Source organism: Thunnus albacares, chromosome 23 (assembly GCF_914725855.1).
Source record: "Thunnus albacares chromosome 23, fThuAlb1.1, whole genome shotgun sequence".
NCBI lineage: Eukaryota > Metazoa > Chordata > Actinopteri > Scombriformes > Scombridae > Thunnus > Thunnus albacares.
Window position 1 is genome coordinate 3,111,880 of NC_058128.1, and position 15,762 is coordinate 3,127,641.

General features: G+C 39.7%; 1 protein-coding gene across 6 annotated transcripts in view; it reads right to left on the minus strand.

Moving 5' to 3' along the window:
* grip1 (glutamate receptor interacting protein 1) overlaps positions 1–15,762 on the minus strand; it is a 72,986-nt gene that overhangs the window by 40,625 nt on the left and 16,599 nt on the right. For 3 of the 6 annotated variants that reach the window (XM_044343670.1, XM_044343669.1, XM_044343666.1), the window contains exon 1: positions 13,332–13,786. The exons of 1 other annotated variant lie outside the window; for it this stretch is intronic. In XM_044343670.1, the coding sequence (XP_044199605.1) occupies positions 13,332–13,467 (136 nt within the window). In that variant the 5' untranslated portion in view covers positions 13,468–13,786. Of the gene's footprint in view, positions 1–13,331; positions 13,788–15,762 lie in introns of those variants that run through there. 2 more of the 6 variants (XM_044343668.1, XM_044343671.1) reach the window with 2 other exon arrangements.

Consider the following 15,762-nt stretch of genomic DNA (forward strand, 5'->3'; position numbering starts at 1 on the left):
TCTATGTGAAAGGTAGAGTAGCGTAGCTGCTTTAAGCAATAGCGTGTGCGTAGCGAGTGTGTGAGAACGAGCGGAGCAGAGGAAAAGGTTAGCGGTAAGTTGTCAATCTGGCAGTAAATGTACAGCACAGACTGCAGCTTCTCAAGACCAAGAAACATGTCATCTGTTGTTTCCCAAACTGCTGGACGAGTGAAGGAGGTTAGCTCCAAAGTTAGCAACAGCGGGTTAGCCTAACCTGACCAGGTGGACCAGCTATTCTCATTTTAGTGTCAATCTCAGAGAACGCAGAAATGCTTGGCTGTTGAGTCTCTTCTGAGTTTTTGCTCAGCTTTGTGTTAAAAATTCTTAAAAAAAGAATCTCAAAATATGTAATTATTGTTTATTCCTAAAGTTTTTTCTGCTGGACACAAAAGTCACAAGATTCACTGTAAAGTTCGTTCTCAGTGTTTGTGCACCGGAGGTTTCGAGTCTCCACATCACACTTGTGTAAGTTGAATATTGGACCAAACTAGTTAAATATTCAATGTGTCCAGTTAAATATTACAGCGTACAAGTGACAGCTGGTACATTTCGGCAGTCAGAGGAGTATTAAATATTAGAGTGGTATGATGTTTTAATAAGTACTAGAGCCAATATTTTCAGTCAGTATTGGCTTCTTACATATATATATTGATATATTGGTATTGATGTGTTCTGTATGTCGGCCAATAGGTTAAAACAAATGTCAGTACAGAGATGCCAAAGATATGTTTAGAAAAAACGAATTACATTGGAAAACAGACAAATTTAAGTGATCCTTAAAAATATTTACATTAAAAAAACATAATGTTGTTATAATAAATACATTTTATAATAATTGTTTTTTATTATCAAATATCATCATCAGCTTCATAATTTGGCTATGATTTTAAAAGTCAGATTATGTTTTTAAAGTTTTTTTAAACAGGTAGTACAATGTTTTAGTGAGTATGACTTTTATATAATAAAAACATCAGCAGATAAAACCACACGAGGTAGGTGGCAAAATCCCTTTTTTTTTTACAATTTGGGTGAACTGACCCTTTAAATTCATCTTTGTTGTTACTAATGGTTTTCAGCAGGATTTTATAATGTATTTGACATACAAGGACATAAAATACTGGTATAATTAATTGGGTACTAACACATTTTAGCAGAGTATTGAGTACTAGTACATTATAATGAGAGACAGTTAGTTTATATGAATATTAACATGTTAAACCAACTCTTCTGGCCGGTTCTTCTAAACTTCTTGACTCACGTGTCAGATTGTTTTAATCATGACAACAACACCGGTCGCTTCTGTTGCCTCCGTTTGGCTGATTTATTCTCACTTTTAACAAACAAAACAAAAACATTTCTACACGTTTCATCATGTTTACAGAGGAAGACTCAGTCCCAGCCCTTCCTGCTGCCACAGGAGGGATGCTGGTGGTCCCCGTTCCCAAATCCAGTTGTACCAAAACTCTTAATGATTTTAAACCGATTGCTCTCGCATCAAATTTTAATGAAAAGCTTTTTAAAAAACTGGTAAGTTCAGAAATATTAAGGAAAACTGAGCATACACAGAGGAGTAGAGGATGCCACAGTCACTTTGTTTAACTTACTTTAACACTTGGATGGAAATGAGTCTCATGTTAGACTTTTGTTTGTTGGTTTTTCCTCCGCTTTTAAAACACCTTAAAGTCCCCACATCTTGTGTCCAGCAGAAGCACATTTGCATATGTCTAAACCTTTTAATGAGGAAGAAGGAACAGATGTCATTTTAAGGATTTTAACAAGATAATTTAACTTCTTTCGTGTGGATAAAACGATATCAGACACATTATTATACAAAGTAGAGTACTTTGTATACATCTTAAAACATGTCTTGAGGGGATCTTTAAGTATCAATCTTTGGGTGTGAGAAAGTGGAATTCTGTCCAAGTTTGCTCCTCCTCCAACCTATTATTTACCCTCTACACAAATAGAGTACGCAGAAGAGATGCTCTGTTATTGTTAGTCGGCTCCAGGACAATGAGACCTTGACATTGTCAAGTGGTGTGATGGGTTCTGTCTCCAATTAATCATATCTAATCTAATCTAATCATATCTAAACTGAAGACATAATAATTGATTTTAGAAGACATGCCCACACAGATGGAGTCATATCTATTAAGGGTTAGACAGTGGAATGTGTGCAATCTTACAAATATCTTGGGACAATTATTAACTCAAAACTGAACTTTGCAGCAAATTGTGAAGCCGTGTTCAAAAAGGGGCTCCGGTGTTTGTTTTGTTTGAGGAAACTGTCCTATTTCCACAAAACCACGATGACCTTATTCTATCATGTTTTTACCGAATCAATTTCATCTTTTTCTTTGGTGTCATGGTTTGGAAACGTATCTTTGAAGAACAGAAACTCTCTGAATCAAATTGTTAAATGGTCCAGTGGGCCGATTGGTGAGTCACAGCTTAACCCAGCGTCCCCGTACACCAGACGGTTACAGCGGATAACCAGCTCGGGTTTAAAACGACGACTCCCACCCTTTGCACAGTGAATTCCTGCTTCTTCCTCCTGGACGGAGGTTTATAGTCCCAAGGTGTAGAACAAAGTGGTATAAAAATAGCTTTGTTCCAGCAGCCATCACTCAGATGAACAAGACGTAGCACAGATGCTACAGAAGCAACGTTTATTTCTTTTTACCTGCCTTTTACTTTATTTATTTTAGTGGTTTTTATTGGGTTTTTTTTCTTTTAAGTCCTGATTATTGGAGCATTGAGCACTTTTATCATGTCTGTCTATTGTCTGTGTTGTTTGTAAAACATGTGTCAAGATGGATGCCTCGTCTAGTGCAAATCAAATCTACCTACAGGTACAAATAAATTAACCTAAACGTGACCCTGAACCTGAACCTGAATCTGACCTGTTGAGGCATGGACTCCACAAGACCTCTGAAGGTGTCCTCTGGTATCTGGCACCAAGACTTCCTCCTGGCCTCCATGAATCGGACTTGTTTTTACATCCCACAGATGCTCCGATTGGATTGAGATCTGGGGAATTTGGAGGCCGAGGCGACACCTTGAACTCTTTGTCATGTTCCTCAAACCATTTCTGGACAATTCTTGCAGTGTGGCAGGGTTCAGAGACCACTGCCATCAGGGAATACCGTTACCATGAAGGGGTGTACTTGGTCTGCAGTAACGTTGAGGTAGGTAGTCAAAGTAACCTCCACATGAAAGGTTTCCCATAGTGCATCCTGGTGCCATTTCTTCCCCAGATAATTACGTACACGCACCCAGCCGTCCACATGATGTAAAAGAAAACATGATTCATCAGACCAGGCCACCTTCTTCCATTGCTCCATGGTCCAGTTCTGATGCTCACGTGCCCATTATAGGTGCTTTCAGCGGTGGACAACGGTCAGCATGGACACTCTGACCGGTCGGCAGCTACCCAGCAGGCTGTGATGCACTATGTGTCCTGACACCTGTCTATCATAGCCAGCATGAACTCAGCAATTTGTGCCACGGTAATTCTGTGGGATCAGACCAGATGGGGTAGCCTTCGCTTCACACACACACACACACACATGAATGAGCCTTGGGTGTCCATGACCCTGTTGCTGGTTCACCAGTTGTTCTTCTTTGGACCACTTTTGGTAGATACTGACCACTGCATACCGGGAACAGTCAACAAGACCTGCTGTTTTGGGGATGTTCTGACCCAGTCGTCTATCCATCACAATTTGGCAAAAAGTCACTCAGATCCTCACGTTTGCCCATTTTTCCCGCTTTCAACACATCAACTTCAAGAACTGACTGTAACGAGTAATCGATGTTATTCACTTCACCTGTCAGTGGTTTTAATGTTGCGGCTGATTGATGTTTGTACATATAATATACAAATATAGATATTTATTCATATATTATAGGTAGGACACAACACTTTACATACATACATGCAGTCATGTTTTATACCCTTCTTGCTGCTTTTACTATTTTTAATATTTCTTTTTTTCTCCTTACTGCATTGTCGAGGAGCTGAAACATAAGATTTTTACTATTATACTTGTGTAATGAGCTGTAACAATAAAGAAACTTGAAACTGATTGCTGAAAATATTAAGTTGGCATCAATTCATAAGTCAAGAGAATAGAAAAATACACTATTTCAATAAATTGGCAAAAAATATAATTTGCAACTAACACAAAAAATGGCACACAAATAAAAAAAAAAACTCTTCTGTGTGATGTCATCGACTGGCGTCTTAAGGAGGCGTGGCCTCTCCCAGCAGGTAGTGAAGTGGTCAGACATGTAGGTCAGTGTTGCAGCAGCAGATTACACAGGATTAGTGTCAGAGTGTGTGTGTGTGTGTGTGTGTGTGTTAAAGGTATTAACAGTGATATTACCATAACTGCAGTACAATGCAGTTCAACACACTCATATTAAATGTTTCTCTCTGTCTCTGCCTGTAAACGCTCATCACACCAATGTTATAATAATGTGTTGTTATATAACTGAGGTTTGTTCAGTGTGTTCAGGTCTGTGCTGTGCTGTGCTGTGCTGCCCCCTGCTGGTCACACAGGCTTTAAGCTGCACTGTGAGGCCGTTGCGCCACCTGCTGGAGACACTTCAGCAGTACAACAGAGACAACCGCAGGTCAAAACTGTTATAACACATTGATGCTTCAGTGCGGTTATAATGTCTTTCTATTTAAAGAACATGGAGGAGATGTGAGTGCTCAGGGTTTACTTTGAATCAAATAAAGTACTTCCTGTTCCTATTACTACTCCTCCTGCTAATACTACAAGAACATCACAACCTAATATCACTTCTCAACTAGAACATCATGAACAATATCAGCTACTACAACAAATACTGCTGCTGCTTCTACTAAACAACAAAAAAACAATACTACTTCTAAAACTAAAGCATCATCATCAGCTATTACAAATATTACTGCATCTGCTACTATGAATACTACTATAACTACTACCATCACCTCTGCTGCAAATATTACTTCTAAAACTAAAACATAAACTGTGAAACTATCAATAAATTAGCCTAATTAGGATAATGAATAAATTAATACACATACTACTGCTACAACTAATACTTCTTCTTCTACTACAGAATGTCAACCTCAGGTCAGGACGTAGTAAAAAAAAAAAGAAGTTTATGAAGTTCCACAGCAGGTGTTTACAGTTATCTTAGTGCATATGGATGCTAAAATCAGAATAATACAAATCATAACATTTACCACTAATCAAATCCTTCTTCTTCTGCTGTTAATACTACTTCCACCTCTAGCTGCTGAAGCAACTTCCTGTTTACAGCAGCAGAGGTCTAGCAGACGTCCCTGTATGCACATCAGATGTAATAATACTGTATAATGAGCTGATGAAGCCCATCCTCCTGCTGTCAGATCAACCAAAACACACACACACACACACACACACACACTCACACACTCACACGGCTGCAGCTGTTACCATGGAAACAAGCTGATGAATAATTGAGGAGAGAGAGTGACCCTGCGCCGTACAAAGAGTGATTTTGAGAGATGAAAGAAGTGTTCACACTCACACGCATGCACACACACACACACACACTACAGGTTATCATCACAGCCTCCAGTGTTTCAAAATACCCAAATCAGAGTATAACACTGACAATGTGTGTGTGTGTGTCAACACCCACCGCCCAAAGTTAAACACATGGGTTTGAGTCACCATGACATCTCCTTATGTAAGCGCACGCACACACACACACACACACACACACACGCACACACACACACACACGTGCGCGTGCTCACAGTGCTAATAACACTCCTCCAGAGAAGGGAAGCGCAGAGGACGGATGTGTAAACCTTTAATTAGTGCTAACAGTCACAGTCGGACTGACAGGTTTACATGTGTGTGAAGAACAGACGGGACAAACGATCGGTTGTTTGGTCCATAAAATGTCAGAAAATGGTGAAAAATGTCGATCGCTGTCTCTCAAAGTCCAAGATGACGTCCGTTAATGTCTTGTTTTGTCCTCAACCCAAAGATCAGAATCAGAAACAGGTTTATTGCCGAGTAGGTTTGCGTTTACCTTGTTGTTGTGGTGCATAACAATCAAAAAATAGAAGGTAAGAGAAAATACAACAAAAGACAGCTATATAATATAAAAATAACATTTACAATTAAAAAATAAGACTAGTAAACGTAGTAAAAAATATATTCTAAGTGAAAAGAGCTGCTGAGTTTAGACAATCAGTTCACTGTCACAGAGGACAAAAGAAACCAGAGAATATTCAGATTTGAGAAGCTGGAATCAATTTTTTCTTGAAAAATGACTCTTAACGACTAATCGAAACATAAAAAATAGTTGGCGAGTAATTTAATAATTGACAACGAATCGATTTATCGACTAATTTTTGCAGCTCTATTTATTTGACAACAATAAAAGTTGATAATAATTAATAACTTTGCCACTTAATAATACAGAAGTGTCTGAAAACCAAACAAACATGAACGCCTCACATCAGCCAAGGATTGATGTTCAATGTAATTAAACCCACATTTAATGGATATGGTGTTATACCGTCAACACACAGCGTTTTCACCTTTACTCAACAAACTCTGTCATCATATGCTCAGTTTTCATAAACATGAGAATCTTTTCGTCTTTACCGTCTAAACCAAATTTCATTTCAGTTCATTACAACTAAACTGAACGTTTTTCCTGTTGCCATTATTATTCTGTTCTGTGATAAAACATCGGTAACTGCTGTTCATATGGGTGAAAACCTTCTAAAATCTAAACAATTATATGATTTCTATTATAAAGTTTTCATAATGGTAACTGTGATGTTGCCTAATTATACTGATAAACAGAAAACCGGAGGCGATAGGATCAATATCTGTAAAAACTGGGCTACTTTATGACAACTGGGCGGGTTCCAGTCTTTGGATACTTTTTAAATACAATTTAAAAAATAAAAACAAAAGCTTATTTCCACTGTGCTCCTCCAAAGGGAAGATATTCAAATCAGGCAAGACAGGTTAAAACATGTAACAGTAAAACACACATTATGATCAGCTCTTCATCTTCTCTGTCTGCTGTTGCTTCAGACAACGGCAGCAGTGTATAAACATGTATGTTTGTCCTTGGATCTCTTGAATCTGAAAGGATCTTCTGATGAGACTAAACATACAACACTCTCAGCTCCCCACTGGTACATCTTTAACAACAGTAGGGCTGCAACTAACTAATCATTTGATCAATAAAACATCAGAAAATGGCGAAAAACACCCGTCACATCCGTCTGGAGTCCAAGCTGTCGTCCTCAAATGTCTTTTTTTTTTTCCAACCAACATTCCCAAACCCAAAGTGATGTAAGACCAAGAAAAGCAACAAATTCTCACATTTGAGATCTGTGAACCAGCATTTCTTTTTTGGCATTTTTGCTTGAAAAATTACTTAAACAATCATTTGATCATCAAAATAGCTAACAGATTAATTTTCTGTTAATTGATAAATTAAGATATTCAGTTTACTGTCATGTATGATACAGAAAAGCCTCAAATCATCATATTTAAGAAGCTGCAGCTAGCAAACGTTTGGTATTTTTTATCAAAATAGTTACATATTCTGTCAATCGACTAATCAATTAGTGTCCCAAAGTACTAAAAGACACCCAGAGAGCATTTTTACCGCTGCAGTACAACTACTAGATCAGTGTTTGCCAACCTTAAGGTCCAATTCAAGCCTTCTCCAGACCTTCAGATACGTGGTGTAAGAAACTTCTCAACCATGAGATGTAAAACCTGCATTTCTAATATTTTGTTTACCCTTTTTACGACCCATGAGGGTGAATATAAACTAAATATAAGTCAGTATAGTGTGATATAATTCAACAGCATCCACAAATTAGTCGTAAATGTAACCATAAAGTTGAATCAACACCTCTTTAAAACTGTTGAAACAACCGCGAGTATACAGTGTACACAGTGTTACAGTGTATACAGTGTTTGTATTCCTGGTTTCTTTAGTTTGAGAGGAACCGGTGCAGAAAAAAAAAGGAAGCAGTTGTACTTTAAATTAAGAGAACTAATTAAACATCATATCCAAATAACGAGGGGAAAGTGCTCTGAATCCCGAGAGGCATGCAGATTAATTAAGGTGAAGCTCTTTGTGTCTGCTCTACTTTCTCTCTCTCCCTCTCTCTGGTTCTGTCTGTGTGTTAATTGGCTCTGAAGTTAATCCAGCAGTGAAGAACGACGCCTCCGGAGGACGTGGAAAAACGAGGGATCGAATCCCAGCAAAACGGAAAAAGCGGAGAGCATCTAACACATTAACACACGATGACAAGAAGGCTGTTACAGGCAGCCAAAATCAGAGAAAACAATGGTGGATTTTGCTTTTAACATATTGTGTTTTCTTTATCAAACGCAGGACTCAATAAGAACCAGAAACAAAAAAGCCAACCCTCCATTCTGCTGCCCGTTTTCCCTCTTTAATCTCCATCATGTTGAACACAGAACCTGTTATGCTAACGAGGTCCTTATTTAAAGCAGTAATTAGCAAATTTTTCTATGTCAACAACCTTCACACAGCACACGAGCGCTGTGAACTGCACCGGTCTGAACTCTGGATCATCTAACAGTCAACATCATTTCACCTCATCAATGTGCAAATGTATGCACCGTAATGTTTCAACATGTAATGAGATCATCGAGCGTGCTGAGAGGAGATGGCAGGCGGGCGGAGAGGCAGCTGTCCCAACATGAAGGATTCAGGGCCGCCGCAGGTGCGGTACGGGTGACATCACTGACGGAGGCGTGGCCAGAGGCTACAGAGCGACACCTTTAAACTGTGACATTAAAACCGGGTGATACAAATCTAAAAATACACTCCCTGATGCGGTTACTGCGGCTACACACACAAAGAAAATCCTGCCAGATCAATGTTGATGTTTTGAATCTTAACTGAGAGCTGTGTTGAGTTTCCAAACATCAACAGTGAGCCGTCGCCACCATCCCGCCCACTGTTTCACTGTCAATCAAGACATCAATAGCCCTGATCCTCATGAGTAAAATAAGCTATCACAATTAGTTTTAACCCTTCCTTGTCAGCTGTTATGTTAATCAAAGTGACACATGCACATTTAAGTGTGGCTGTTTGTTTCCTTCCTCCTCTAAATGGGGAAACAGGCAGAATCCACTGAATAGTTGCTCCTGTTATTTATTGGTTATGATGTTTTAGCAAATTATGTACAGTCTAGATGTTCATACTGACCTCTATAAAGTCAGAAAGGTCAGTGGCAGGTTTGACTAAGTAAATGTTTGTCTTTGTGCTTTTATCTACTGATTATGAGGCTGTCACTGACACCTTCACAACTCTAATAAATTTCCTTTTGTAATATATATTTTCTGGCCTAAATTCTACATGAATCTCGAATTGAAGTATTCACAATTATTTCTTTCAACAGTTCTGGTTATTCTGAAAAAGACCTGTATTTGAAGCTATTAAGAGACTTTTAGTGGCACACAGAAAAACACAGTTTTTGTCGCGGGGCTGAAACAACCATTTTGTAGCTTGATCGACCCCCTTTAAGTAATTCTTGACAGAATTACTCGATTTTCTCAGGAAAACAAAAATCACTATTGCAATGAACAGAATATACATTTCCCCAGAATCAGCCAATATATTGATAAAAAGGAATAACAACAATAAAAAGACAGAAGACTGAAGAAGGAAAACAAACGTGAGAAAAGGAAACAAGGGAGGGAGCGGCTGGGCGGGGGGGGGGGGGGGGGGGTCAAGGGGAAACGTATAGGTATGAGAATATGAGTTACTCTTTAATGGTAACAACTTGAACGTATAAAATGCAGCTCAGAACTTTATTTCACTGCATTTGGGTGTGTGCAGGAATTCAGAGATTTTGGACAAATGTACTAAAAATTTGAATCAATTATTCAGGCCGTGTTGCCTCTGTGCGCCCACAATCATGTATTCTCAGACTATTTCTGAAGGAACCTGGACTGTTAGCGGCACAGAAGACAAAAGTGACTCTCAGCCTTTTGCAGGACAAACACAACCATTGCTGTCTTATGAAAAAATACAAAAAAATACAGTTGTTTGTTGCAAAAAAAGGACAAATGACGCCAGTTTATTATGGTAAAAAGGCGATATCGATGGAAAACATACATTTCTTACATACATTTATATTGTAATATGAGATTTTATGGTAATTTTTGTGTTTGCATTCATGTCTTATGTGTTTTTTCTGTCTATATTTTGTCATTATGCATTGAAAACTATATTTTCTTAAGTTACTCTTTAAATACGTTGATGCAATCTGTTACTGACAACCAACCAGGTTAAATCAAAGCTCAACTGAAAAGAGAAACTCTGCACTAAAAAAAAAAAAAATCACACTAAACAAGGTCTGCCGAGTGTGTTTGTGTGTGTGTGTGTGTGTGTGTGTGTTTGTATGTGTTTGTGTGTGTCTCCGGGTTAGCCAGTCAACCAACCTTAAAATGCCTTCATATAGAATCACACGCTGTGCTTAACACGCACACACACAAGCACTGAGCTAGCTGGTAGCTTGGAGAAATGTCTCTTGGCAGCTCGGAAACACACACAAACACACAGTTGGAGTGGAATATTCCTGTTATTTCTTACAGACGAATCATAAAGTCTTAGTTATCAATTTAACTATAACTTAAGCACAGCATTTGTGAATTTTCTGAGACTTTTCTTGCATCAATATAAGAAAATATCACCATAAATATTGAGTTTCTTACTGATTTGACTCCAGTTTATCTCCCGGTCCATTCAGAAACATCTGAGGCAACAAGGCTGAACACTAAGGTGAATCCTTTATCATCTGCTCGCAGCTCGGAGCACTCACTCACACTTTAATCAGTGTAAACAGTTTAGCAGGAGGTGAGTTCAAGTCCTGTTGGAGATTTCTCTGGAGGGAGACAGAAACTTAAGTTCACCCACAAAAGCTAAATTACTTCTGAAGCTCATTTCAGCTCCGGAGACATTTGAGTGTAATCTCAGCAGCAGATAAAACAAGCTGTGGATGAATTTATGCATTTTTGTCAAGAGGAACGTTTCAAGAATACAGAAATCATGATGTTTCAATGCAAAGAGAAAAAAAAAATAGAGTAAAGTCCTGAAATCAGACTCCCCCAGCAGCATGTGAACACATCAGATTAAATACACAGAAGTTTTCATCTGTGTAAAAGAGAATTTGGGACAAATTTTGCTTCTCAGCTGGTGACTGATTGGCTGCTGGAGGATTTCAGACACTTGGATGAGGAGGAATCGTTACAAACCAGACAGACATACAAGACGTAACATGTTGAGGAGAGAAGTCAACCACAAGTCCCACTGAGAATTGTGGGAAGAAACATCCAATCAGAGAGCTTTAAATTCTGCTTTTGTTCAGCACAGAGCTGCAATGATTAGTTGATTAGTTGCCATCTATTAAACTAATCCCTAACTATTTTAATAATCGAATAATCATTTTGAGTCATTTTTAAAAGAAAAAAAAATCCAAATTCTCTGATTCCAGCTTCTTAAATGTGAATATTTTCTGGTTTCTTTAATCCTCTGTGACAGTAAACTGAATATCTTTGAGTTGTGGATAAAACAAGACATCTAAGGACGTCATCTTGGTCTTTCGGAAACAGTGATGGACATTTTTCGCCATTTTCTGACATTTTATTGACCAAACAATTAACTGATCAATTGAGAAAATAATAGATTAATCAATAATGAAAATAATCGTTAGTTGCAGCCCTAGTTCAGCTAACAGCGTAAATTCAGCTGTTTCAGTCAATTAACTTGATTTTGCATCATTTGGGTAATGTAGTATTAGAGGAGATTCAGTATCACATGCACACTTAGTGTGTCAACTAGTAACAGTGCCAAGAACAACAACTGTTACCATGGTAACTGTACACAACAAAGATGAGGACAGCTTTAGCGTCATGTTTACTCGCTTTGCACTGAAGGTCTTTGAGAAATGTATAATGTAGCACACAGAGGTTGTTATATGTAGCATAACAAAATTACACAGAACTACTCTCCTAAGACTGAAAACATGATGCTGTTATTAGTCTTTGGAGCCTTTTCTAAACAAACCAACGTGACCAAACTCTTCATAATAAAAGGAACATGTCACCCAGTGCAGCGCTGTGACTCGCTGACGTGTTTTTAATAGTTTTTGAACAACAATGGAGGAATAAGATGTATCAGGCTTTAGATACACACACAATACTTGTTAGTAGATCAGTTCATTGTTGGTTTGGATCCAAACATGAGATTTGTTGAAAAATATAGAAAATATTCCTTTAAGAGGTCACTATACTCCATCAGAACTGCTTGTCGAATGGTTGAACACCTTCAAAAACCTTGTAACCAGCATTCACACGTGTTTCAGCTACTATGACTTCTGTCTTCCAGGAGAGACTGTATGAAAATATGCACCATTATCACTGTATTTAAACAATACCACGTCTCTCCTCTCTATGACACCCGACTGTTCAACCTTAGCAACCAAGGCTACGGCACAGACGGCTGTTAACAGGCACGTGTGACAATGTCAGCTCGTCAGCGAGGTAGAAAACAACATTGCAAATGAAGCGTCGAGAGCAGGTTGAAGCCCTGACTTTTGACTTGCAGGGAGCATTTCTACATACATTCACAGGAAGAGGATATAAATAACAGAAAACCACAAAAAGCAGAACACGTCTCCCTTAAATTAGACTTTTGTTAAACATTTTTAAGTCTTTTGAGAGGGAACAAAAATCAGTGACTTTTCTAGAGATACCCTGCAAGACAAAAAACTGGAACAAAAGCGGAAAACTATGAAATTTGACAGATTTCCCAACTTGAGTGAGAAGCTGCATTTTTTCCAGCAAGTGAAGAAGAACAGAGGATTTTAAACCTGAAATTAGTGTGTGTGTGTGTGTGTGTGTGTGTGTGTTCCCCACATTGTCAACATTCCTTTCCACTGTCAACACTTCCTCCCTTGTTATTACCCACAAACCACCTGGCCCCTGTCACCTGGATACCTGACTGTGTGTGTTTGTGTGTGAGTGTGTGTGTGTGTGTGTTAGGTCTTGTATTATAGATGAAGGTTGTTAGTGAAGCACTGCTCAGTTACAGAACACATACACACACACACACACACTCACGCACTCAGGGCTACTTCAAGTGTCATAATCTGTTGATAAGCTCCTCTCTCGCTCTTCCAGCCGGACAATAAAACAAACGCCCCCCCTCCTCTCTCTCCTCAGTGTGTCTCTATGGGACTCACTCACTCAGTAGGTGTGTGTTGTACTTGCTGGTGTAGTAGTAAACGTCTTCGTAGCCTTCCTGGTAGTCATCATCCGCCCGGTACCTCCTCCCTCGCCTCCTCCTGCCCAGGAGGCGCAGCAGGGCCAGGAAGCGCTCCATCACCACCACCAAGTCCAAACTGAGCCGGGGCCGAACTGAGCTAAGAGCTAACAGCAGGAGGCTAATAACGACGAACGGAAAGCGTCATTCCCCACAGAGAGGGAGAGAGCGTGAGATCAGATTTCCTCAGATCAGGTTTCCTCCTTGCTTGCTTGCTTGCTTGCTTGCTGCTGCACACACACACACACACACACACTTCTGGATATCTCACACACACACACACACACACATGCATGCATGCACACACACTCTTTGTATTCTCTCGTCTATCTGCAGCCTCGCTCTCCTCCTCTGTTCTTCTTTTCAGGCTGTGTTGGTGCATCTAGCCCGGGCTCAGCCAATCGCAGGGCTCGCAGCACACACACACTTGCTCACTCGCTGCTCTCGCCCTCTAACACACCGCTCCTCCTGTGTGTGTGTGTGTGTGTGTGTGTGCGCACACGCTGTGTGAACGTGCACTTGAAGAGTCAGCAGAGAGGATACCAGCTTCTCCTCTCATTGTTCTTTCCTTTGTTGCATCCTCTCTTCCTTTGTTATTTTTCCTTCCTTCCTTTGTTCTGTTGCTTCCTTCTTTTCCCTCCTTCCTTCCTTCTTTCCTCCCTCTCTCTATCCCAGTTTTCTGTTTCCTCTCCTCTCCTGCCTTCCTCCTCCTCCTCTTCGTTCACACACACACACTTCATTCCAGTAAGGGGGAGGGGAGAGCTCTTCAGGCGTGGAATCTGTGTGTGCGTGAATTCCAGAGAGTGGTCTGTAATTGAACACTGAGAGGAGGAGGAAGGAGGTGAAGATGGAAGGAAATGAGAGGAAAGGAATATAGGAGAGGAGAGGGATGAAAAGGAAGGAAAGGAGAAGAGGAAAGGAGACAAGGAAAGGAGATGAAACTAGCAGAGGTGGAGGACAAGAGAGGAAACTAGGTGAGGAGAATGAAAGAAAACAAGAGGAAATGGAAGGAGATGAGAGTAAACTAGGTGAAGAAAGGAAAAAACGAGAGGAAACAAGGGAAGGAGATGAAACTGAGAGTAGAGGAAAAATAAAGGAAACTAGGAGAAGAGGAGGAAGAGAAAAGAGGAAACTAGGTGAGCAGGATGAAAGAAAACGAGAGGGGGGGGAAGGAGATGAAACTAACAGAAGAGAAGAGAAGGAAACAAGTAAAGGAGAGGAAGCTAGGAGAGTAGGAGGCGAGGGGATGAGAGTTTAAGAGAACTGTGTTATAAACTATTACTATTTTGGAACTACACTTCCCATAATGCAATCTGCAGGAGCGCTGCAACACTATCAGGCTGAGATGGACAAAACACAGTAAAGAGTAAAGAAGGATCTGATTTGTCAATTAATCAATTAGTCGATTAAACTAACAGAAACGATTATTACGATTATTACTAGCTTCACAAATGTGAGATTTTGCTGCTTTTCTTGGTCTTAAATGATAGTAAATTGAATATTTCCTAATGATGAAGTTATTAAACTAAGGTTCAGGAACAAAACCACACCTCTCTCGTTAATTCAAACACCTGTGCAAACATACACAGGTGTGTCGAATCCCTTTCTCTCCCGTTTGTCTTCTTCTTCTCTCCTCTCTTCACACTGTTTCCCTCACAGCGAGAAGGCTCTGGGTTCGAACCCCGGCCATCCCAGGGCCTTTCTGTGTTGGGGTTTGCATGTTCTCCCCTTGCTCCGGTTTCCTCCCACCATCAAGATATGTGTTACGGTTAAAACTTCCATCAAAGTAATTCTTCTTCTTCTTCTTCTTCTCCAGCCACATCACGACACCATTCGGCTCCTGTTCGTCCCTCTCCTCGACCCCCAATCATCCACCGAACACGACCTTCATCCAATCCTTCTCGAATCCTCTCGCCGATCCAAATAAAATCTTTTATACTGCGCAAACAGCGTGGTCTTTGTTACTGAATCTCTCTCGAGCATATGCTGATAAGCATTTTTCACAGTTTTATGATGATTTATAGACCCAGCGATTAATTGACAATATAATAGGCAGATTAATGAGTAATAACAAATAATTGCTAGTTGCGCCCCAGTCCACAAGTAAAAAGTCTCTGATCAGAGTCGATATCAGCAGATATTATTATATTATCTGTGTGTGTGAGTGTGTTGGGATGAATATGTTTTTATGAATATTTGTATGTTGCAATGGGGTTATCTGTATGTTTCTGTGTATGTACCATAGACTGTATAAAAATATGGACGTAGTTACCGTGACGTCACCCGTTGGTTTCTGAAGAGCGGTTTTGAAGCTCAAAGTGAGCCGCTCCGGCCGTCGCCATTTTGGCAGTGCGT